Genomic DNA, 27,089 nt, shown 5'->3' with positions numbered 1-27,089 from the left:
ATAGCTTCAGTAATTCTCCCTCAGTCTGAAGACTCTTGTATCTCTGCTCATCTTTGAGTTTGGAAAAGTTTGAGACATACTGGGAATGAGTTGCATGGAGAAGTATTACCCTGTTTCCCCAAAAATAAGACCTCCCGGGATAATAAGCCCAATCGGGCTTTTGAGCGCATGTGCTAAAATAAGCCCCTCCTGAAAATAAGCCCTCCCCAAAAATACCCACTCACCCCCCGAAAATATTAAAACGCATGCAAAGCCGTCCCCGCCATTGCCTCTGGTTAGGATTAGGGAGACAGAATCTCGAAATCAGGTAAGATGGCAAGAGGAGCCCCATCTTGCTCCACGTGCCACAAAATAATAAAACCTCCCCAAAAATAAGGCCAAGCGCTTATTTCGGGATTCAAAAAAACATATGACTGGGTCTTATTTTCGGGGAAACACGGTACTGATGAATATTTCATCCTCCTTTCCTTCATATGTGTGTGAAGTCATATAGTCAAGGTGGCAGGAAAAAGCTTTTAATAAATCTTATATTTTTAAAGAAAAATATTCATATAGACATGTTCTCCTAAAGGAATAACTGAAAAGTCAAGCAAAATGAATTATTTTGTGCTATCATTGTGCAACTACTAAAAATATAAATTCTTCTCTTATTTGTTTTGTTATCTGTATGAATTCTGTGTGGTGGGACACATGTGTATTCATGCTACTCTCTGCTTCTTTCTGTTGTTTAGATTGGCCTTTGAGCAGGACATAGAGCATGGCAATACTGATGGCTTGGGTGACTGCCAAAGTAAGCAAAAGCATTTTACTCCTTTATTTTAATTTTACATGAGAGAAACTGTATAAACGTCTCAGTGCTGTTAATTCAGAATCAGCGATGGCAGAAATTATAAGAAAAAAAATCATAGCAATAATGGAAACAGTGCAAGGCAATTGACTTTGTTTTAAAAAAGGAAACATTTTAAGGAAATGGGGTTTACAAAAATACCATATGTTCAAAGGGCAATCATTTTGGAATTAAAATCTAGCTCTGAAGAAAAATTAGAAATTTCCCTTAAGATGTGTGTCAAACATGAATTAATGATGGTGATTGCTTTTGAAGTTTGAACAAGAAAGTAGAGTTGTGAAGCCATCAGGAAGGAAAGCACATATTTAACAAAAAAGATCCAGTTCTTTCATCTTTATGTTTTACGTGTGAGTAAAATCAGAATCCCTGACTTTCATATTATGACACAGGAGTGAGTTCTTTCAAAACTTGATTAAGATATACCTCAATATTACTTAATTTGAACCATGGTTATCTTTTTGGCAACAGTAATACAATCACAAAATTCAGATTTAGCTTAAACAGTGGAACAGCAATATAGGTATCCATGATGACCCTGGATTTCATCTACCAACCTTCAGATTTTGATGAGGATGATTACAACAACAACAATGACAATCAAATATATAAAAATCTTTATGTTCTTATCTGGAGTCTCATGATATTTTTGCCACTTTTAAAATTATTATTTGGGGATGGGGGTTATGACATTATACAAAATGATGTGTAAAAACTTGTAGTGCAAAGGTTTTCTGTCTTAAGTCAAAGACTTCACCAGACAAACGTATTGCACTTATTGGAACCTAAGAAGATGGGAGAAGATTCTGGCATTTGCTGTTGATCCCATATTACTGTTGTTACCACTGTTGTTGTTCTAATTATTACCATAATGATCATTGCCATTCTCTTCGGCCCACCATTTTGTCTTCTCTAGGATTCTTTAGAATTGATATTAAATCATTCTCAACTACTGTGGGTGAAACAGAACACCATCCTATATTTTTGCAGGATAAAGCAGTCAAGCTTGAAGTTTGGCAAATATTAGCTTCCCTACCCCAAGCGTTTCAGAATATTGGAGAAAAATCAAAGGACATCTATATATCTTTCAATCTTGATACATCAAAAGAAAAAAACTAATTTAAAAATAGTTTTTATTTCCATTATTATTATTATTATTATTATTATTATTATTATTATTATTTTTAAAAATGGTCCTAAAATAGGAAATAGTGGAAGGGTTGGCACTTTGTCCCTGGGTCTCATAGACTTAAATCTCTTTGGCTAAATACAATAAATTTTCATGCAGAAGAACAGCTGGCTCTGATTGGAGCGACAATCTTCTGCAGAACAAAAAACTTGAAATGTCTGGGGGGGGGGAGGTTTTTTTGGATCTTCTAAAAACTCTCCTTTCCTGCCAGAATTGTTCACTTCTAATCATCAGCCCTGTGAAGGTGAAATAAACATATATTCATAGTTGAATTCCAGCTACAGATGTTTAATGCAAATGTACATTTGTTTAATGCTACTTTAAACAAATAAGTGATTTATTTTGACTTGGATTATATTTGTTCTTGGAAACTTTTAGTTTGCCGTTTTCCTTATGCTACAGTTTTACATTAGCTCTATTTATCTTATATTGTCATTTTAATATTTTGAGATTTCAATGCTTTTTCTGTGTTTGTGGTTACATTCATTTTTGCATTCACAGCAACAGAAAAATAGCATACCAGTTAGGCTTCGTGAATGGGAAGAATGAATTGGAGGGTGAGCCAAGGTTTATTTTAAGTGAATAGGGTTAAATATAGGTAAAAAGAAAATGGGCACAAAAATAGCAACTATATTAAGTAAATCTGTTGACTGCTTAAGATAACATTAATGGTAGAACAGTGATCTTCATCTGAAAGAATACATTTAGAGTACAAAGGATGGAAAACTGAGAATTGGGTTCCAAAGTGAGTTCAATTTATGTGATTCATTTCTCTTAAGAACATCTTTGAAACAGTTGAAAGTTCAATATTTAGAAATTTACAAAGCATTTTAAATGCAGCCCTTCTAAATAAGATAGTCAAACTTTACTAGAAGTGTTACAGCGCTGTTTCAATTTTAAGGAAAATATACCAACCTCTATATAAGCCAAAGTTATTTGTTTCTTGTTTGCTTGCTTGCTTGCTTGCTTGCTTTTACCTTAAAATGGGATGAAAACAATTCAAGGTCAGACAATTCCAGTCAGACTGGCAGAGTATGAGATTGCTTCTTATTGGATCAGAACAGCTGCCTTGAGTTGAAGTATGAAATTTACTCTAATACATATATAGGTAGACATTATAGCAAGATTAGAGCATATATAGTTGATGTTTTCCAGTGTGCATGTCTGAGAAGGTCAGATGTCTTATTTATAAAAAAATGAAATTAAACTATTGCAAAAAAAAAAAAAAAGCACAACTGTAACTAATCATAAGCATTCTCTGAGAGTAATTAAATGCTTTTAAAAAATCATACACTTCTCCACCTTAGCGTTTTCCATAGAAGGAATTCAAGAAATCCCAACCAGAAATCCAACTCAGTATGATCAATGTTATACTAGTTATAGTTGAAACCATCTGGATAGCACTACAAAGTTAAAAAGTCTGTTGAATGTTAAGAGTTAAACTGAGATTTGCAGTTGGCAGTTTCCCTTTCTGGCTTTTCACTATTCCAGTTTTACAGGATTCTAAATATTATTTTTTTCCTTTATTCTGCTATCTTTAATCTAAAAGATCACAGTAATCTTGTTGCAGAATAAGAAAATGCAGATAACATAAACTAATTATAAAATATCCTTGAGATTTTTTTAAAAAAGAAGAGTAACATTTAACATTCAAAACTCATAAACTCATTAACTCCTTAAAATTGGCCTATTGGCATTAACCTCAAAAGAAACATTTAGAGGTGTATATGCCAAAAGTCTTTTAAATTATAGCTTCTGTGCCAAGACTTCTCACAAACCAGCCAATTCTTAATTCCTTTGACAACAATTAAGGATAACTCAAGGTACATTGTGATAACATTTTAAATATTTTTCTTCATAACATTAATTATTTTAATTAATTAAAATGGAAAGAAAGTTATACAATGTGTGATTTTACAAAGAAAAAAATGATTCATTATATATTTGACATATATCTAGTCTGACCTAAACAAGCATCCAATATATGAAGATTTTGAGAAATTTACATAGAGACTCAAACCTTTCATTCAAATCCTAAGCATATTAATCCACAAATAGACTAAATTGATTCTGAAATCCATGAAAGGTCTTTAAATATGGCTTGAGTTCCATAATGTCTTCAGGTTGCATCAAAAATATCAAAATAATAGCCACATCTGTGCAAACCTCATCGCTTTTTTATTTACATCACAAAACACATAAAAAGGATGGTACCATGGTTACAGCTGCCATCTTGATTTTCTCACTATCATCACTGCTCGGGTTTGTCATCTTTAAATATATTTTCACTACTTGATTTGTTCAAGTAGTAAAATAATTCCTATTCAAATAATCACACAGAGGCTCGAAAATTATTATATGAACTATAATACATATTGTCAGGATTTATGTATGTTTTATAAAAGCCGTTTGTATAATTTGATAAATAAAACTTAGATGCTTAATAGACAGTGACTCACAGCCAATGTCACTTTTTAGATATGGTAACACTAGCACTCATATTATATAGTATCTTATAAATAATTATTACAATTTGATTTTAAAGAGTGAGCCTATCTCTCTTCTCACCTATCTCCAGGACAAGGAATCTGGAAGCTATTTCGCATTTTGCAAAATAATGATTTATGAATACTAAATAAGGTTCTTTACACTAGGATAGTCCCATTAGATAGCTGTAATTGGACTGTTCTTGTATAAGATAGTCCTCAACTTAAGACCACTGTTGAGACTGGAATAAAGCAGTTGTTAAGCAAAACATTCAAACACTCTTTCCAAGGCCAGCATTAATGTGAATTGTCATTAAGCAAAAGGGTGTAAATCAAGGACTATCTGTATAATCCTAGTCTTTCTACCCCTATGTAAAGTTTATCTAGTACTTTAAAATGAAAACTGATTAATTTTCTTGGATTCAGTGTTGCTTATAATGGAATTGGAAACAAAGATTTTTCATTACATACCTCTCTTTCTTTGCATAGAAGCTTAAATGGATTTTAAATTCCAAACCTACATTCTGTCAAAATAAATATGATTGTTTGAAGTGCTTGATATTTAGCCATATACAATAAGGAACATAGCTAATCTGAAGAGATATATTTTCCTGTAACACTATAGGCTCCTATTTTTTAATGTTCCTTGGAAGAAGTTAGCCTTTTACAGATATTAGAGTATTTAACACAGCTTACTCAATGGAAAATGCTGCTTGTGGTTCAGAATTAGTTCTGGTTTTCAAGGCCTTAATACACTTAAAGCTTTTTAAGCTCGGAACATTAATACATTGAAGAAGAAAGATCACTACAGCATATATTATTTTTCTATCCTGCCTATCTTTTATTTTTTCCAATTTCTCCTTTATTGGAACTCAGTCGGGTGTGTATTTCTATCTTGATTGGAGAGTGTATGTTCTTAGAACATCAGCACTTCGAAAGTTCACAAGACAAAAGGAGTATCTCAGAACAGAATTCTTTTTGCTGGGGATGAGGGATATCTCAGTTTTAGATACTAGAGCCATGATGGCGAACCTATGGCACGCGTGCCCAAAGTGGCACGTGGAGCCATGTTGCCTGAAGAGTTGGTCTTCCATTTTCTGGCGTGAGCATGCATGGCGGCCAGCTGATCAGCATGTGCGCATGCATGGAAGTAACCAGAAGACTTGCTGACCTGCGCGCATGCATGTGCCGGAAACAGGGACTACCTTATCAGGTGTGCGCATGTCCCATGGGCAGCTCCTCTTCCTGGTTGCAGCCCTGACGAGCACGCATGCACGCGCGATGTGCTCCCATTTCGGCACTTGGTGCTGAAAAGGTTTGCCATCACTGTACTAGAGAATTACACTGTATGATTTACAGTAGTTAGGACTAATTATGAGATGCATGTGTTTGTTTGGAAGGCCTAAATGGCCCACCCAATGTTACCCAAGATGCCTGTACAAGCATTCCTTTATATTTAGATGATCTGCTACATCTCAGGTGCTGTTTCTCTTAAATTGAACTTTGATCATGCCAAGATAATGTTGTGGTTACAGCAATTGTGGTAAAATGAGTCAGATTGATAATTTCAATATTTTAATATGAAATAAATAGTTTAACACAGAAATGTGTAGTGTTAAGAGTGACAATCCTCAGCTCAGAATCCATTGAAGCTAACATTTTAATGGTCTCTGTATAAAATAAGAAGATACATAATGGAAGAAAGCTTTTAGGTTTCTTCTGATCCAAGAAGATGTGTATAACATATATAAGGCACTGATTCTAGTCTTCCTAAAGAGTTTCTATCTGAGATTAAGTAGTACTGATTTTCCCACTGCCTGGAGTCAAACAGAAGGTCCCCCTCAAATGCAGGATTCATTGCTTAATTCAAGATCCTTATGTTTTTCTTTAAAAACAATCTCCCCTCCAGCTTTTTTTTAAGTTCAGTAAAAATATTCCAAAATGTTATGAGAAAATCCATTCTGATAGGCTGATCTCAAGACTCAATGTTGTCAAAATATCATCAAACAGTAGCAACGATGTATGTAAATTAGTACCTGTGAAAGAGAATTTAATGATATTAGAAATAATTCTTTCCCTTTCCCTCCTTTTTCTTTTCCTTCCTCTCCTTTTTCTTTTTTCAGATTCGTTCGTAGCACTGAATGGTAAGGAAATTCCCTAATAATTTTGTATGAATACCTGTCTGTGCAGATCAGTTTCAAATGAATCAATGTTTACAAACTTGTCAAATATTTCCATATTTTCATTGTTTTTAATATTGTGCAATTTTTTTCATAGACATTTCAGCTCCATCATCAGATCATGAAATGTCTTACACTACAGTGTATGGTCAGTTTATGGATTTTTCAAATAATCTTTGTTCCATGTCATTATGTTAGTTTCAATCCTACAGCTGATAGTGTCATTTCCATTTTGTGGCCTAGTTCACCTAAACTGATACAAAATTCCATTAAACCCCGAATTATTAAAATTATTTCAGTCATTTCCCTATGGGAAATCTTCCACTGAACTTACTGTAAATTCAAGTCATGTAGCTTAGAAATGTTTGGACCCCACAAAAAATTTTTTTAATAAAATCTCTAAGAGAGTGGCAGCTTTATTCTCCAGAGCAAGATCTAAGGGCTATAAATACAGTATATTTCAGTGTTCAAACTGTATCAAAATTCATAATTTGATACATTACAATTAACAGCACTACAATTTATGGGACCAAATAAAAACATTTTGTGATGTTGGTCCAGAATCCTTTGTACGTGATTGAAAAGGGGATAGAAAGAGGGATTTGTATATATGGGAGGGGTATTAAAATACATGACATATATTTATTTATTTATTTTATTTATTAATCAAATTACTAGAGCTGTTTATTTCAGCAAGGGGCATCTTGGGGTGGTAAATAAAAACAATAAGAACAATATATAAAACAAAAAAAATTAAAGAACTTTATTAATAAATATCAGAAAAGTGAAAAAATAGGAGAGGGAAAGTTTTTTAAAAAGCCACCTCAACAATGGAGCCATCTGAGCAGGTGCACAATCACATGGAAGTGCGCAGGTCCGGGATCCTCCGTATCTCCGGGGGGAGCTTGTTCCAGATGGCGGGTGCCCCCACAGAGAAGGCTCTCCCCCTGGGGCCACCAGTCGACATTGTTTGGCCGACGGCACCCTGAGGAGCCCCTCTCTATGAGAGCGTACTGGTCGGTGAGAGGCTACTGGTGGCAGAAGGCAGTTTCGTAGATACCCTGGTCCTAAGCCATGGAGCGCTCTAAAGGTGGTAACCAAAACCTTGAAGCGCACCCGGAAGACCACCGGAAGCCAGTGCAGCTCGCGCAGGAGGGGGGTCAAATGGGTATTGGTTGGTCAATGTATTATTAAGAAGATATTTTTTTACATTGTATGCTCAAATGAACAGCAGCATTATGAGAAAACTGAATGTTGAAAAGAAGAACAGTTTGACTTTGTGAGTCTGGTATAGTTTGGATAAATAGCAGTTCAGCTATACCATTTTGCTTTTAAACTGCTTGTACCCAAAAGGTTTATAATGTTCTTGTAAATAAACTTGTCATTGATACACAAATAAGGTAGCTATTTATGAAAGCTGTTTGTTTGAGTAGTACTAGGTCTACAATGACAGCCAGTTTGGTGTAGAAGTTGAGGCACCAGGCTAGAAACCAGGAGACTTGAGTTTTAGTCCTGCCTTAGGAACAAAGCTATCTGGGTAACCTTGGGCTATTCACTTTCTCTCAACTCTGGGAAGAAGGCAATGGCAAACTATTCCAAAAATGTTGGCAAGAAAATTGCAGGATCTAGTCCATGTGGTCACCAGGAGTCAACACTGACTCAAAGTCACCCAAAAGTGGAGAGACATGCTACAACATCCAGGTTGTAAACATCTGGGTGACCCACCTACAAGCAGCAAAAATGATAGAACTAGGTGGATGGAACCAAATTAAGTTCCATGTAACTCAAATAAAAGGATTATTTGGAGGATATAGACAACACAACATGCAATTACATTATTCATTTTTTTTCAACAGAATTAATTAGCACTCCCAGCTTTGGAAGGGAACAATCTACAAAAAATTAGTATTCATCCAGTACGGTCTAGTATTCTCCGAGACCGTAAAAACAGATGTTTAGGACAAAAATATGGGAAATGAAGGGGAGAGAAATAAGGGTAATTCTTATCTGAGTAGCATTTGCTTGCTCACCCTGGATTCTAATCATCATAGTCTTTTAATCTGCAACTTTCCCTTAAGAAGTGTACTTCCTAGATAACATATTATGCATGATAATTGATATTTTAGTAAACATTTAAATATTTCTTCCCAAATAACAAATTCATATCACTTGGACTTGCTGTCTGTAGTTTATTAGCACAAAATTCATAATATGTATACAGTTGAATCCAACATCTTCTTCTATAATGTGTGGGATTTTTTAAACAGATTTCTACTAAAAAAAGTATTTTGTCAATTTTTTTCTAAATTCTGAAACAATACATAACTTAAGCAATTAATTTTAAGGAGAAGCAGGCAACAGAGCTATTCTCACATGGCATTGCAACTTCCCCAAGGCTAACTGAATAGATATGGTATCATATAATTCTTAGCGGATGATTGCATAAAAGCAAAAATGTAAGTATGTTTCCAAAACAAGAGAGAAGCACCTCAATCAAGAAAGACATTGTGGTTTTTAAATTTTGGCCATTGAACTGTTGGCAGAAGATGAAATTTCAACCGCCACTTTGATCACTTGCCAAATTTAAAATGATTACAGTTGTACACATTTCAAAACCAATTTGGAAAAATTGCTTTGTCACTTAAGATCAGCACCTTTAATCAAAGCAGCTGGATTTTTTTTCCGGCTTCAATATAAACCTGAAAAAAGGTATGGATGCTTTAATGAGTTGAATTGATCTCAACCCTTAAAACAACTTTTTACCATCTATTATATAGCATTTGTTCAGAATTATTTTAAAGTAAAAATAAAATATTTTTTTATTTTTCAAGCTCTTTTCTTGTATAATATTAAAGCTAAATATCACAGTAGTGGCAGTCATCCTATAGTGTAATCCTACAGCTAGAAGAAGTAAATATCACTAAATTCAACTAGTTTATTTCCCATCAGTTGGTATAACCCTTCTTAAGATAAATCTATTTATGACATCTAACATGCAATTGTTTTATTTGTAAATACTTTTTTCTATTTCAACCATGTAAAAGTAGAAAATTATTTAAATAATTAAGAAATTATGTCTGTTTGAGTAAACATTCATGTAGGTCTTTTGGCTTATATCCTGGGGAACCAAGTACAGTGATAGAAGGACATGCCATAGCATATTTCCAAATGCCAGGCATAGATGTTTTTACTGACAGTAGTCATTTCCCTGGTTATTTAGTCTCATTTTTGGCCTCTCCACTGGAAGATCAAACTCCAGTAGTTTTTTTTTATGAAACTCTGCTACAAGTACAAAAGGCTGCACATTTGACTTTTTCTGCATGGTGATTTCCCACCTCCAAACTAACCATGCTAGCTGAGCAACCTGTTCGGTCAAGAAGCCAACTGCATGTGCATATGAACTGAAGGATGGATACAACAGGCTATCTTCCTGTAAGACTTTGTTCTTATCTTCATCAATTTTAGTGAACCAAGCCTTCATAGTACATTTGCATCCTCCCTCTCTCTGCACTGATAATTTAACTTTCTTAGTTCCTTTAGTTGCTGAAGTCACTTAACAAAATAATGCATTGGGCATTTGAATACCTGCCATCTTGCAACATATAACTAACTACTTTATGATAAATTTTCCAAATCCTTACCTTTCAGTGCTCTAACAAAATCTAATTTCTCTTTTCTGTACTACTCTATTACTGAACTATATAAATTGTATTGTTGCTATAAAATATATGATGCAAACCTCTAAATCAGGTTGATGAAAAGCCCATAAAGAGTGTATTTTTAAAAATTGACAGAACAGTTATGTTTCAGAAATAATATTGATACTCATTACTAACAATTCATATATATATATGTCTGTCTGTCTGTCTGTCTGTATGTATGTATGTATGTATGTATGTATATACCATGTTTCCCCAAAAATAAGACCCTGTCTTATATTTTTTTGAACCCTGAAATAAGCGCTTGGCCTTATTGCCATGCACTCAAAACCCGATTGGGCTTATTATCAGGGGATGTCTTATTTTGGGGAAAACAGAGTATATGTATGTATGTATGTATGTATGTATGTATTTATATGTATGTATGTAGGAAAATTGCATTTAAATCCATATAAGTTTCAAATTGAGGAAAGTTTCAGCTGCTTAATACAAATATGATTGTGTGTGCATTTCAATTGCTGTATTCCACGGATAACTAACAAACAATAAAAAGGACTTCTTAGACACCTTTAAAGCTATAATTTTGAAAGTTGCAAGTAATAATTCAATACTATAGAGGGATTACAGGCAGTGGTGGGTTGCTACCGGTTCGCACTGGTTCGCAAGAACTGGTAGTAAAAATTTGTAGTAGTTCGGAGAACTGGTAATAACATTGGCTGGCCACGCCCCCTAACCGGTCCCCGGCCCGGTCGCCGTTCACTTACCCTGCCCACCTCATCAGAGGCTTTTTTTTTTTTTTTTACTTTTAAAAGCATTTTTTCTACAACCTCTTCGGCCAAAAAAATGCTTTTAAAAGTTAAAAAAAAAGGCTCTGATGATCGCGCAGCTCAGCTGAGATCGCCAGAGGCTTTTAAAGGCATTTTTTTTTCTACAACCTTTTCAGCCGAAGAGGTTGTAGAGAAAAAAAATGCCTTTAAAAGCCTCTGGCTATTCTAGCTGAGTTGCCTGATCGTCAGAGGCTCCTAAAAACCTATTTTCTGCAACCTCTTAAGGTTGTAGAAAAAATGCTTTTAAAAGTAAAAACAAAAAAAGTTGACCATGCCCACCCAGTCACATTACCCCCCCCAAGCCACAACCACAAAATAAGCCACGCCCACAAAACCGGTAGTAAAAAATTTTAGAACCCACCCCTGATTACAGGTGGTCCTCGATATACAGCAGTTCATTTAGTGACCAAAGTTACAACGGCAGTGAAAAGAATGACTTATGACCATTTTTCACACTTATGACCATTGAAGTATCCCCAAGGTCACGTGATCAAAATTCAGACGATTGACAATTGGCTCATATTTATGACAGTTGCAGGTATACTGGGGTCATGTGAATGTCTTTTTTAACCTTCTGATAAGCAGTCAATGGGAAAGCCAGATTCAATTAACAACCGGGTTGCTAACTTAACAACTGCAATGATTCATTTAACAACTGTGGCAAGAAAAGTTGTAAAGTGGGGCAAAACTCACTTAACAAATGTCTCGCTTAGCACAGGAATTTTGGGTTCAATTGTGGTCATAAGTCGAGAACTACCGGTATATTTTATAGTCCGAAATGTATGCAATGTAACTGCATCATAAAAGATGTAAAAGTATAAATCACTAGCCAAACATCTGTTAAACCATTAAGAAGAACTCAGGCAGCACTTTTAGCCAATAACTTTGTTTAAAATCCTAAAAAGCTGTTTATGTTATCAGCATTTTGCTCAATGAACTGTGATCTGACTTGGCAATAAGTAATTTCTTATGTGCTGCATAGAAATGCATATAAATAATGAATATCACAGTTTTGTGTTAACCCAATATTCCAAGGATGAGCCAAAAGAACTAGCTTGCTAATGCAAAGCCAGATCAAAAGCGGCCAGTTAGAAAACTGCCAAAGGGGAGTTTTGGATTCACTCCTTATGTTGATCAATAAATCTAGGCCATTTTCAGAAATAGATGTTCATATTCTGGGTCCATTGCTTAAAATCAGAAAGCATATGTAAAATTGAAAATATATCACTACACTCATTAGAACCAACATTCTTCATGAAATGACAAATTCCACATTTTAAAAATATTGTTCAGCATCACATAAAGATCCTTGACTATAATTTGCAGTCCCAAACTTGTACTGACGTATGCAGTATTTGAAACCAAAATAAGGCTGTTCTTGAACAAGATCTGATCATACGTTAAAGTACCTTCAAATTTATTACATATAAAATGAACATTTACAAAATCTAATGTCCATACCTTTTCAAATATTCTTTGAGGTCCTCCAGTAAATACGAAATATTTCCTGATAAATTACTTTTATTTTTAAATCATAAGAAGGGTATCTCATATTTTTTTCACACCTGCACCCAAAACAGGATATTTCAATTTTTCATTCCACAACTGAGATATATAACTAATATTAACTTTCATTTTACTTTTTTAATTCTTTATAAATTTATAAATTATTAATTACCATTCAAGCTCTGCTTGTCTTAAGCATCCTAAAACTTCAGGTAGCTTAAAGTCTCTTAAACCATCCAGGCCATACCAGTTAATCAAAATGTTTACAATTTGCATCTATGGCGAATAGAATAGAATAGAATAGAATAGAATAGAATAGAATAGAATAGAATAGAATAGAATAGAATAGAATAGAATAGAATAATGTTATTGTCACTTCGAATGTATACTAATTGGCATACATGAAAATGAAATTTCGTTGTATAAAACTCTCAAAGGGTCTCCACCTCTAATACACTACATAAACATGACTAAATAAATAAATAAATACAAAATTATGCATATACCCATATATATTATATGACAAGAGAATATTATAGGTAAGTCATATTCAACATGCAGTCTCTCAAAGTTTAAAGCAACCATTAGAAATCAACTGATCTAAAGTGTTGATCCTTTATCTAGCCCAAGCATTCCAGTAAAACATTCCACACTATCTCCAATATTATTTCACACTGTCTGTTTCTTGTGTAATTCAGGATCAAACTGTAATCACATACCTATTAATAACCAAATCTTCCTGGCAGCTTCTCAGATTGGAAATAAAGATCCTTGTTTAGTGTACTTCGACCCTAGCATTTGCCAAAATTTCTGAGGTGTTACACACTTACTTTCCAAATAGGCCCTAATGTATTAGTAACAGAGAGAAAAGCCTGAATTTCCACATTTGTGTAAAGCTCTTTCTAGTTCTGCTACCACCTGGTACCCATTAATTTTTTTTTTTATAGCTATAGCTTTCCATTATCACTGAGTTCTGCATATAGTTGAAGCATATGGTTTGTCCCTTGGGTAAATATTTCCTCTAGATTATCACATTAAGAAAAAAGGTTTTACTGATATGAACAGATTAAACATAAAATCACCTATAGAACTCAGCTAAGATGTCTGTATTGGATGTGGAGCAAAATGCATTTCAAATCCAGATATAAAATATAAGTGCTGTTTGTCAATAGTCACGTACACTTCTAATTCTTTTGGAAACAATTGCTTTCTTGTGCTGAGAGCCACATCCCATTTAAAGATAAATAAGATGTAAATGTTAGGACTGTACAGAATTACTTGAGAGAAGGCTGGGTGAAAAACTCACGAAACATTTTTTTTTCTGGTAATTGTGTTCTTAAAACTATGGGTAAAGATGAACATGAAACATGGTATTCAGCATAAGGATGATTCCTTATCAGTATGATATCAAAACAACATTCCTTCTGTATTTGCATGCAACCTATATTCCCCCCATTCCCCAAGGATCTCTGTGAGATTCAATTTTAGGGATATTAGTTGCAGTAATCCCACTTACATAGAAGTCACGTTTTCCATTTTTTTAAAATAGTAACTAAGGCCTGAAGCCAAGATTCAGTTCCTGCTTTGCAATCATCTTTGAATTATGTTTCCAAATAACTTGTAGATAAATAACAGGAAGTTTATTTTCTTTAGCTCCCCATTTTTATATTTAAGGAATTATAATTTTGATAGTTATATAATAGTTTAATATTATAATATTCTGTAAAGTCTGATTATTAGTTCTGAGTCTTCAGTGTTAATGGGACCTAATGAATTTAGACTTACGATAATAAAAAAAAATAATATAGTTTAGTGCTCACACTGACAAGTGCTCTTGTCAGTGTGAGTTCCAGGCTTAAGAACAATCCATTATATCAGGGATTAGGTTTTGTTCCTGATAATTCCAGCCAAAATGAAACTCTTTGAATCTGACTTGATTTCCTGTATCTAGTTAGTATGCCAGGAATGGCAAGAGTTCTTTAATTGTAGAAAAAAAATCCTATATAAATTGTATGAGAAGCATTAATATTAATTCCCTAAATTCTGATGCTGAGCAGAGATAAGCAATCTGGGCAGATGTTTTGGGCTTCAGTTAGTACAAGCTTTAGCCTGAAGATTTTTGAAAACAATAAAGACCCCAGGAAACCTGACTGATACTTTACAAATCCTGCTGGTTTGTCTCACATCCTTCCCCTTTGCCCTTTAGCTACCTACAGCTTTCGTCCTTCTCTCTACTCTGTATTATTTAGTCCACTGGATTTTCCAAAACTGCTGTAGGGCCTGATCATCCAAAAGAAAGCCACATCACTTTGTGTTAGTGAGGTTAATGTTATCTTTTGAAGCAAGACCAAAAATGCACATTAGGTAAATGAAAGGTTTTGCACTGGATGTCTGATCTGCAAAATAGAAGCTCATTGTCTACCTTCCATTGTAACTTTTTATTCCAGTTAATGTAATCCTCTCACGATAATAAGCTAACTTTGAAATTTTTGTTTTGTATCGATTTTGTTACCTGCTGCAGCATTTGGCTTCCAGTGGCTGGAGGATAGGTAGCAAAAGGAGATAGGTGTCCCCCATGCATAAGACCTTGTGGTGGCTACTTGTTGTTTTCTGAGAATAAGTCATTTTTAAGTAGAGTTGACCAACATTGATTGGATCTTTATTCTCAACTTGTATTTCATGAGATTCTTTGGCTTAATTCTCTTCCACATTTCATTTGAAAGCATTTTTTATGATGGGCTGCAACAGCTCTAGTACCCACTTTTTAGAAAGAACCATATAAGGCCTCTTTTGTTTTAAGGATACAGCTCACACTATTTATTTATTTTTTTACTTAAATCTGTGCAACAGAACACAACAGAACATGGCTCCTCCCTTGGCTGCTCTCCCAGTGACTAGTGAGCCACTGTTGGATTTATTGTCTGCTACATATAGTTTCCTTGCATTCTTTATTTTATTTTTACTGATTTTAAAATGGTAAGCCATCCAGAATTGTTTGGACTCAGTCACTTTCTTCATCGTACTATTTATATATTTATAAATAATTCTACTTCGTATAATAACCCCAAAAATATGCAATCATCTGATAGCGTGGAAAGACGGGATATAAACAATAAGGAACAATGGAACAAAAAGGGCTAATTCTTTGTAGCCCTTTGCTTAAGTTGAAAAACCGTCTGCAAAAGATGATGGCCCAGATTATAGTCAGGTATGGCTTGGGATATGAGATGGCAGAAAGACAAAGAAGAGTTGGAGAGGGAACAAGTTTGCTTCACATTTTGGTTTCTGGCCCCACCCATTGGTGTGGGCCTGTAGCTTTGGGAAAAAATGTTTTTTTCCTTAGACTCCTAAATCAGTTTTTAATTATATTAAAGTCTATAAGAGTCCATGTTATTTTGTTTTGTTTGATTCTGCTCATATCCATGAGCTCTCCTCACATTTCAGAATGTTCTACTGGTTTCAGCCACCATTTTGTTTTGCATAATTGTAGGATTATTACACAAATAATTAGGAGTTACACATACACATTTTATTTGTACATAAATCAATTTACGGGTAATTCATGTAACTCACAGATTATCCTATCTTTCTGTCCAATGTTGTCCTGTGTGTTCCAGATGTCAGCAGAGTTTTGATTTATAAGAGCTCAGATTCCTTCCTTGATCTAGACATAGAAACACCTTTGGAAATGTTACTTGCTACTAAACTGCTTGTTCTTACTGTCCTTAACTGTATTTATGGTGCAAACAGGACACTCCAGTTCGCTACTTCCCAGCATGTCTACTTCAGACTCTCCAGGCCAACAGGGTTATGATGCCGGAGGGCACATATTAAATTGGAAGGATCACATTGGCTCATCTGAGAATATCAATCCATATGTGGCTGTCTCGTCCCATAATCACCAAGAGAAAAAGGGTAAGGCCTTGGAAATCATTCTTCCTGTGGGGGCAAGGGCGGGGGACTGACTTTAGTGTAACTGCTTCCAGCTACTGCATGGTACCATGAAATAAAAGTCCTTATTCTGCTATTAAAAGTGTATCTCACACATATATAAACACACCAAAATGAAGCATTTAAAAAAATAAATAAATAAAATTTTATTCTAGCCATTCAGTGGCAATGAAAAACCACACACAACAAATGCAAGACTATATGTTTGAGCGTGTTTTGATACAAGATTGGAAGGTTTAATTCAGCTCAGATGATAATTGCTATGATAACAATGATGATACTAAAATATAAGACTTGGCTTTACATTAATCCCTACTTGCACTTCCAGTGGAGTAGAGTGCATAAAAGTACTTTTTGTTTTTAATTAATTTAAGCAGCAAGTTCAACCATGAATTAACATTAAAAAAATAATCATTTGATATTAAAGGTATACTCTACAAGAGATTCTACAATTCAAATTCAACTGAAACGATATTCAGCTTGAAGTAGCTCCATTCATTTTGAAAGAAATTTTCTGAGCAGATTATGCTTGAAGGAATTAAAAACAGAGTTGCTGATGAATGGCCACAGTAAAATGCCACTTTGGTTGGGCTTTTCTTTATCTCTGGTTAAAAAAGAAATAATTTAGTGGAGGGGGTTCATTTCTATGTTGGCTTTTTAAATTTCAGTTTCAGAGTTATATTAAGTTTTTAAGCTCTTTAAATTCTCCATTAAGAGAATTATCAGCTAAATTAGCATATTCCTTTTCAGGTAGGTAATCTAAAGCAGCAGTATATCTTTATATGTGATTAATATTTTTCATTAAAAGTTAGAATGGGCTACTACCAAGCCATGAAAGAGCACATATTTAATATATAGAGAAAAGGGGCTTTGAGATGCATCAGTTACTGCTAACTCCAACCTTACTCTTACGGAAAAGAATCTGCTAATTTTCAAATGGAATGATTGTGATCATAAATGCTCAGATCATGAAAATATCAGTCCAGCCTCACCAGTTCAGTAATGCTTCTCAACAGGTAGCTTTAACCAATCTCTAACCAACCAGTCTCTACATTTAAAAGATGAGAATTACAAAATTGATAAAGGTATTTTGTTTTATGTGGTTTTTTAAAAATATTTTACGGCAGTTGTCTTAATGGACAGGCTATCTACTTTTTCACTTCAAATTTCAAATCTTTGGTGAATTTATCATAAGTGGAAAGCTGATTGGATCATAATTATTTTGACTTGAAATTCTCTGAATGAAATTACCAGAGGGAATTTGTCAGAACTTAACTAGCTTATTTAAATATCATGGAATCTTTGGGGTCTAATTAGGAATATTAACAAAGCTGGAAGCAGTCTGTACACGTTAAAGCAAGCAAACAATGGTGGCAGAGGTGTCTGCATGGTTGTTTACCATTATCACATATCTTTGTGCTCTTCTTCCTTCCTTTGCCCACCTCAGTTCCACTTGCAGCAAAACAAACCAACAATATGTTGCACAGCCCAAACCTACTTGCAGCTTATTCCTTGTTCAAGGGCAAAGGAAAGAGACATTAAACACTTTCTAAAGAGAGTGTTATGCTTAATCTTCTGTGTGTTCAGTTTGGTTGTGGATTTATTTTCTTGCAAATATCTTTTTTTGTGCCTTGAATTTTTGTTTTGCAAAATGCTTTTGGTGATTTGTTTTGTTTTGTTATTCTTGTGAAAGGTGCTTTTCTTTACTTTGTTTCACACACTTCAAAAATGACTTGCCTTTAATTGTACTAATTCTTCAGTCACTTGCTGCTTTGTTTCCAATGCCACTGATGCCTTGATGATGTCACATCCATATGTTCAGCTTTTCAATTCTACGCAAATATCTCATGGGAATATCTTGAGAAGGAGGGGCTAATTAAATGGGTTTTACTCATGGGAATGTGACATTTGTGCACACTGCAGCTTTAGTCGCTAAATATACTCCAGAAGTGCTGTTGAGAGAAGGCCTCACAATTCTTGGCAAGATGAAAAACAAAGAGTGCAATATGTACCATATAAACTCTGTGTTGCCTTTCTTCTTTCTGGTTTGAATTTTGACCACTGAAAAATCTCTCCCATTATGCAACAATGCTGCTCATTTGAATTGGCAAAAATTTACAACTTCTGCTATCACATACTTTTCCGGAGTATGCTTTTTGTTCGTTGTTTTGATTCGGTTTTCTTTTGCTTTTTACGTTATTTGCAGTGTTCTTTTATTTCTGTCTGTCCTCATTTTTATTAAAGCTTGTATTTCTCACATAGCACTCTACTAACCTTCCCTCCTGCTACCATTGTACATAGTCTTTCCCCCTGCCTGCTTCCATAACAGAAAATCCTTCTTGTGGAATTTCCAAGGCTCAACTCTATTTAGAATGAAGTAGTATTTAACTGCTGTGTTTAAATATCCTACTAACTGGAAGAATGTAAAAGAAGAAAGTAGAATAATATTCTCTAGCAATAACAAGTCATTACTGTTTTGTTGCCTACTGTCACTTGTCTGTTACTCCTTTTTCTTCATTAGAAATCCCTGATATATATTGTGTTCTCCGGTTGTTGTTTGTGGTGTAGATCTCTCAAGCTTTTCTTTTAAAGCCAGAAACTCAAGCATAGATACAGGTCCAACTTTGTTATATATTTTTTCTAAAGTTGTACTGATCCCATCATGCAAACAATGGAACAATTTGGGCTTTTCTACAGGCTTTTGAAAAAATCAATTCTGAAATTGATTAAAGGAAAGTTATCTTTGGTCAAAGTAATCCTGACAATTTCTTTCAAAGCATGAGGTTAAACAGTCTAATCACAGTGTTTCTCACATTTGGCTCTGTTAGCTCATTTTTACAATTTACTCTTCAAATAAGAGATTTAGACTCAAGAGTTATTTTGAGGCTCCAGTCACATTTGACCTAAAAGAAGCAATCAATTAAAATAAATCCATTATTTTACAAAAGGTAAATTTGAAGTAAATTCATAGCTAAGTCAAAATTATTTACAGTCATTTTGAAGTCCCATGGACATTTAAAGTCTGAGAAATTGAGTATAAACATAACAGTAATACATATTATGAAGTTTGTGTCACATTCAAAAAGCTTGTTCAAACTTTTTCCCATTTTTTCAATATTAAAAAAATTATATATTTGTTTATATCCTGCCTTTATTATTTTTACAAATAATTCAAAGTGGTGAACATATCCAACACACTTTTCCCCTCTTATTTTTCCCTCAACAACAACCCTGTGAGGGGAGGTGGGCTGAGAGAGAGTGACTGGCCAAGGTCACCCAGCTGGTTTTTAAAGCTAAAACGGAACTAGAACTCACAGTCTCCTGCTTTATAGCCCAGTGCCTTAATCACTGGACCTAATTGATTCTCATAATAATGACAAAGTACACATAAAAAGCAGCTTAAAATCAAATTCCTGTAACTTACAAGAGGAAACGCAATCTCCTCAATGTGTGCGTTTTGTGTGTATGATGAGAACAGGACAACTTTAAAAAAAAAATATGAGGTGTTCAAACTTATATTTGCACAGTGAGTACCATATTCCGTGGTACTCTACTTCCTCTCTTAAAGCTGCATGGAAAATGTAATAGTGCCAAGGAAGCTGAACTAATAAAGTGAAAGTGTTTTTAACGAAGGATCAGAAAAAGATGATAGCCAAATCTTCCAAGCAGCTGTATATCTGAAAAGAGGAAAAAGGTATTTCTTACTCCTTTTCTTGGGTTTCTTGTGCTTGGGTTTTTGTGCTAGTAAATTTCACTTTCATTATTGTATTTAAGGATATTAAAAATGTCTGCATATTATCTGTTAATGACTGCTAACCAAGTCATGTTTTAATATCTTTATTTTTATGGTTTTAAAGTCACTTATAGATTTCAGTTAAAAGGGTGTTGGAAATTACATTTCCAAGGTCATCTGAATACTTTGCAGGCCATTTAGGATATGTAAAATTGATAAAAGAACCAAATAAAATCTGTCAGGCCAAATGGCAACTTTATAATCAATTCCATCTTTGAAGGCCAAGGAACCACGACTAATTTTTAAGATGCATGTGGCTGGAGTCATTCTTATTTTTAGTAAACCATTTTGACAACCAACATCAAAAGCAAACCCTTGAGTATGTGACATTAAAGAAGAAGGCAAATTTTCTTCTTTGTTGTGTGGATTTTACAGCAGTGAGTTTCTCACGCTTGAGGTGGTGGGGTTTCCAAGTAGCCTAACAGAGCAGAATTAGTCTGACTATTTCCACCGTTTCTTCAACATCTGGCAGGAATCTATAAATAGAATCCAAGTAATAACTTATACATATTTGCTTTTTATTGAATTGCATGAACTGCCTTACATTTAACGTATTACATCCTCTTTCAGATCAAGACATAAATGTCTTTACTGTTTATAGTGAAGCAGAAGTTTGTTTAAATTAAATAACACCCTATAGTATCCTTTTTCCTCGGTATATCCTTTGATTAATAACTGTACAATTCTTGTAAACATCTTTCATGTATGTCATAAAAGGTTTATTTTTAAGTAGGAGATTTAAGCCAAAGTGGAAAAATATATTTAAAGCAAAACATTTATATGAGACAATAGAAAAGCAGCTATATTTGACAATATGGAAAACTGACATAAATCTTGCCTAAAAGCAGTATTCTACAACTGTATATATAGTATGGTTTTACTGTGAGAACAGAAATACACCCATACCAATTTATTATGAAGATGAAAATCTATACAAAGACTACAAGATAACACTATCACAGGCTACACAATTACAGAGCATTCCATCAACCAGCAGTCCATATTCAAATTGGACAAACGAATGTATATGTCATCTTATTTAGGATTAGTAGATAAACATATGCATGCATACATTATATGTATGTATGTATGTATGTATTCCATCAGTAAGAGGGTGACTCCCAAATTGATACAACTAGGTGTTTGGTTGAAATCTAAAATTTGGATCTCCTCAGATCTAACCCAACACATAAGAGTCTACAAAGCAGAAGAAAACAAGTGATAAAATGTGTGCCAACTCCATCTATTAGGTATTTGCTTGTGTCATTGCAATTTAATATGAAAGACCATCATGATATCATAATGCATATTTTGTCATTTAGTACCATCGTGATAAAGAATGGCTGCCCGTTATACATCTTAAAGGCTAAATTATATTATATCCCTATATATTTATTCTTACTTAGTTATCAGACTTACATTGATATCTGGATTCAGAACTATAGTAAGCAAAAAACAGGTCTTACATATATAGATTAGTTTCACATAGCCTTTTTAAGCTTCCATTCATTTTTAGAAGGCATATCACAGTAGTCTAGCGAAACTCAAATACTAGCCTCTGGCAATTGCAGATCATTTTGACAGCCGAATAGTATAGAATAATATTGTTCCAAATCTAAAGTAGTTCTTCTTCATAAGAATATAGGCAGAGATATAAACTCTGGTGTCCTGAGTCCCACTCTATAGATATATCTATTATTTGAGATAAAATGAGCTATAAACTTTTCTAATTTAAGATTGTGAGTCACTATACAGAACTGCTTCTTTTATTATTCCCTATTCTTTTATTATTCTCTATTTATTATTCCCGTGTGTGTGTGTGTGTGTGTGTGTGTGTGTGTGACTGAGTGTGTCAGTGTCATACAGATCTCCAGCAACTTACAAACATGTAAAATCCATTAAAAAAACCCTAAGGCAATCTCATTTCAACAAAACAAAATAAACCCTTGTACCAAAGCAAGTCTACGCTCATCAACATTCAAATGATCTAAAGAAGCCCTCAAAAAAACCTAGAATATGCCCTTTAGATATCCAGAGTCAAGGTTTTCCACAAGAGAATGCACCATCTACAGCCTTTAGATGCTTAAAATTGTTAAAGAATCATAAGATGTGATCTTGTTTCCAAATATTTATGCCTCCAGCAACACTGGAAAAATTATTTTGAACAAAACCGTAAGTCATGAAAATTCTTTAGAAAAGTAATGGCAAAGTTGAGTTGAGGAAGAAAAAGTAGTTTAACTATCTTTTATTCCCTTCCTCCAAAAGCAACAATTATGTCTGCTGCACACATAATAACAATTTTTATACTTGCCTCTCCCCCACTTCCCAACTCCCCACTACACAGTAACAGCTTCAACCAGACAATTTATATCTCAGAAAAAAATATAGAAATAAAAGGCAAACATGTCCTGCCAGAGCAACTTTCTACTCTCCAAAGCATTGCATGTGATTTCCAATTAATAAAAAAGCAAATGATTTAGTTCCACTTAGGAAAAGGAGCTGAAAGTGCATAAATAAAAGAGTTCTAAATATGCTTAATGTTAACTGAATTACATGCTGGCTATAGTCACACAAACAATAATACATCTATTTCTTAGGCTATTAGGACTATCCAGTTTTTTCTTCTGAATCATAGCTCCCAGATTTATTTTGAAAAAGGATTTAAATTGCTTATTTCCAGATCCAATTCATATTCATGAAGATATTTAAATCTGTTTTTATTTTTATATTATCGTTTTTGCAGTTTGTGTTTCTCAGTGATTAAGATGGGTTTATAATGTTATGATTAATTTGATTAATTAAAATCATATTTATTGCATTTATTTATTTATTTATTTATTTTATTTTATTTTATTTTATTGAATTTCTATAGTCTAAAGGAGATGTAATAATTGGTAATTATTATCAAAGGACTTAAAATTCCCAAAATTTATCTGGTTCAAGAGTATTCAAGAGTATTTCTTCTATTATTATTATTTTTAAAAAAATATTCATAAAGAGAAAATAAATCCCAAATCCTATTTGTTGAATATCCTTATTTACTTAAAAAAGAGATTGTTTCCCCAGACTATGAATGAATGTGAGCAAGGCATGTATTACATATGTGAAAATAACAGAAGTTGCTGTTAATTTTTTTTTTTTTTAAATGGGAACATTGGAGAATGGATGGAATCTGTAGGAATCTTCTTGGGGGGAAGACCTGGCAGAATTACCAACTCCCTCAAAGAATCACCACCACATGTATCCATCCATATGTTGTCTCCTGAGAGGCCTTGACAGCCAAGAGAGACATTTTCCTTTATGGATCTAAAATACAGATGACCATTCCTGACGACACTGCCCATTTTATCAGTACTAGCAGATTGAAACCCTTTTGGGGCAATCAAGGAGGACCATGTCCCAGTTAACTCCATCTGTGCAAAGATGTTGCTTCTCATCTCCTTTACAGCAATTATAAAATTTACCTATTTTTATATGGTTACAGCGTAACCTCTCTTCTTTCTATAATCTATCCTACAAACCGTAAATCATAAGTTCATTTCTTGTATATTATACAAAAAGGCAATAAAAGGTTTCCAGGCAGCAATGAATGTAGATACTATCCCTTCTCTGATCAAAGAAATCAAGTTAGCCATCTCAGCAAGTTTCAGCATCTTCAGCAACCATTCTTCCATTGTGGGTAATGCCAAATCTCTCCACATTTCTAATGTGCCAACAGGGACATAGATTCCTGATTATATTTCTATTGTTCTCACAACAGGATAAATTGTGCTTGATGTTGCTTTGTTACTTGTATGTAGGAAACACATACAAGTCAATGGAATCTCCAGCTTTCATCTATGTTCAAGACTGGGGCAGAATGAAATCATTCCTTCCCTTCAATAACTGGGAGAAAGCCTTGGGCTTGTCTCAGGAAAGCTTGCCCAACCTCTTTCCATGACAAGGAGGTGCATGCCACTGAACCAGAGGTGGGTTTCAGCAGGTTCTGACCAGTTCTGGAGAACAGATAGTGGAAATTTTGAGTAGTTCAGAAAACCAGTAATAAAAATTCTGATTGGCTCCTCCCCCATCTATTCTCTGCCTCCTGAGTCCCAACTGATCCAGAAGAAATGAGGATTTTTTAGTAATCTTCCCCTGGAGTGGGAAGGGAATGGAGATTTTACAATAACCTTCCCCTGCCATGCCCACAAAGCCACACCAACAAAGCCATGCCATGCCCACAAAGCCACACCCACAGAACCGGTAGTAAAAAAATTTGAAACCCCACCCCTGCATTGAACCCTTATACATAGGGCAGGGAAATATTTTAACTAGATTTTGGTAGCAAGCAGACACTACATAAAATTCAATTTTATCAATGAATAGGTTATATATGGTCAGAGATTGTAAAACTTCTAAATATGCAGAATCCACATGCATAGACATCTAGTTATGCTTATTGATGATAGAACGCCTTACAATGTAAGATCTGGGTGATTGAGGAATTGGGGGATAGGAGTTGAGCCTTTAGTCTCATCTTGCCTTTACATATTCAGCACATATGCAGTCTTACTCTGTAAACAACGATAATGGTGTTCATCATAAAAAGGGATCCAGAAGCTAATGCACTAGTGAATTTCTGACTTATGTTTTTCTCTGAGCTATTTAAAACTCAATGTCTGGAATAGTTTCCAGGATTCCAGTATCATTTGTTTATTTTTTTTCTTTGAACACAGGAGAGTGCTTTCAAAAAGAGAGAGAGAAAAGGAATAAATACCTAAAATAAAATAGCTTAAAGTATCAATGTCATTAGCTAATCCAAAAACGCAGTGATAACAAAAGCCTTGGCAAATGTTGTTCTTCCAGCCCTACTCCAACTCATTTATACCAACCAATAGGCCTTTGTTCAAAAGATGGCTTCCGTTCAAACTATTTGCCAAACACAAACAACTCTCTAAGCAAGTCAACAGCCCAGTTATTGACTGACACTAGATGCAAGAAAGGCATTTGAGGCATCTGCTAGCAAAGCAGCAGAAATTTAATTTCTGGCTTTATCTTGTAGATACAACTCCACAGTTTTCTGGCTTTCTTTCAGAGAAGCGTGAAACAGTTCCGTCCTCTTCCAGGTTTTTGAACTTTAACTCTTCTCAGATGTACTAATCTGAGTTCAGAATAGTTAGACAGCGTGTTGCCTTTGAGTAGCCTCATATCTGTGGAGACTAACTACCTTAGTACCAGGGGTGAAATGCTCCCAGTTCGGACCGGATCGCCCAATCCGGTAGCGATGGCGGCGGGTGGTTCAGAGAACCGGTAGCAAAAATCCCTGCGCCCCCCCACACCATGCCCAGCTGAGCCGCAGGATCCTCAGAGGCTTTTTTTTTTACTTTTAAAAGCATTTTTTCTACAACTTCTTCCAATGAAAAAATGCTTTTAAAAGTAAAAAAAAAAAAAAAGCCTCTGAGGATCACGCAGATCAGCTGGGATCGTCAGAGGCTTTTCAAAGCATTTTTTTCTGCAACTTCTTGGCCAAAGAGGTAGTAAAAAAAAATGCTTTGAAAAGTCTCTGACGATCCCAGCTGAGTGGCCTGATCGGCAGAGGCTTTTCAAAGCACTAGAAAAAATGCTTTGAAAAGTTAAAAAAAAAAAATTGGCCACGCCCACCCAGTCACATTACCCCACACACACACACTGAGCCACGCCCACAGAACTGGTAGTAACAAATTTTACATTTCACCCCTGTTTAGTACCTTCCAGGCTTCCAGCCCACCTTATCTCATTTTTAAAGGTTCTTTAAAAAAGAGATATATGCTGATCTTCAACTTGTATGGTTCAATATTATCTAGCTTCAATATGTTTATGTCCACATGCCTTGAATTAACATGCCTTGAACTAACATCCCAAATTAGAAGCCAGACTGGCAATGTCAATGTCTCCTGAGGATATTAGGTTAGGGAAGATTGGTCTACAGTTATAATAGTAGTTGGCCAGAGTTCCAATACCTTAGTTAAAGAGAATGGATCTGGACAATGAACTTAGGACTTTTGTATGCAAAGCATATGCTTTTCATTGATTTCCAGAGACACAGAGTAGCAATTTTAGCTAAGAGCCAGCCCCTTTGCATCTGTTTGTATTTGATCAGCATGTTGATTCTGTGGTTGTCTGTTGTGTACAAGACTTAGTATCTCAGGATAAATGCTTAAGCCCTGCATATTGCTATTGCTTCTACACTTCAAAAGCTATGACTCAGAGACTGACGGACGGAAGGGTAGATGGAGATGATAGATAGATAGATAGATAGATAGATAGATAGATAGATAGATAGATAGATAGATAGATAGATGGATGGATGGATGGATGGATGGATGGATGGATGGATGGATGGATGGATGGATGATAGTTTCATATCCCAACAAAAAGAGTCGAGTGAAATCTCTCTTTAAAGCCTCAGAGAACCACTACCAGTTAGTGTTAATAGCACACAAGCTATTTCTTTAGAAAACAGCTTCTTACATTTTTAATTATCATTTCAGTGTGTATTGTTCTCAGCTTAAATTATTGTAAATTCGATCAATGCAAGTCATGATAATGTTTTAGAGAACAATAAAGAAAAAAAAATCAAATGATAGTCCTTTAATATTCTTCTGCACAGTAATGCAAACTTTTGGATTGATTTCT

General features: G+C 34.6%; 1 protein-coding gene across 12 annotated transcripts in view; it reads left to right on the top strand.

Annotated features, from left to right (window-relative positions):
- Positions 1-27,089, top strand: part of SEMA6A (semaphorin 6A) — a 168,231-nt gene that overhangs the window by 128,520 nt on the left and 12,622 nt on the right. For 3 of the 12 annotated variants that reach the window (XM_034432806.3, XM_034432804.3, XM_034432805.3), the window contains exons 16-18: positions 732-790; positions 6,643-6,663; positions 16,442-16,606. In XM_034432806.3, coding sequence (XP_034288697.1) covers positions 732-790; positions 6,643-6,663; positions 16,442-16,606 — 245 coding nt within the window. Of the gene's footprint in view, positions 1-731; positions 791-6,642; positions 6,664-6,796; positions 6,848-16,441; positions 16,607-27,089 lie in introns of all 12 variants that reach the window. The other 9 variants (XM_087885997.1, XM_034432809.3, XM_087885998.1 and 6 more) reach the window with 4 other exon arrangements.

This window comes from Pantherophis guttatus, chromosome 2, assembly GCF_059756535.1.
Source record: "Pantherophis guttatus breed Tessera chromosome 2, ASM5975653v1, whole genome shotgun sequence".
NCBI lineage: Eukaryota > Metazoa > Chordata > Lepidosauria > Squamata > Colubridae > Pantherophis > Pantherophis guttatus.
The sequence above is the reverse complement of the archived record's forward strand: the minus strand, read 5'-3'. Positions and strand labels throughout refer to the sequence as shown.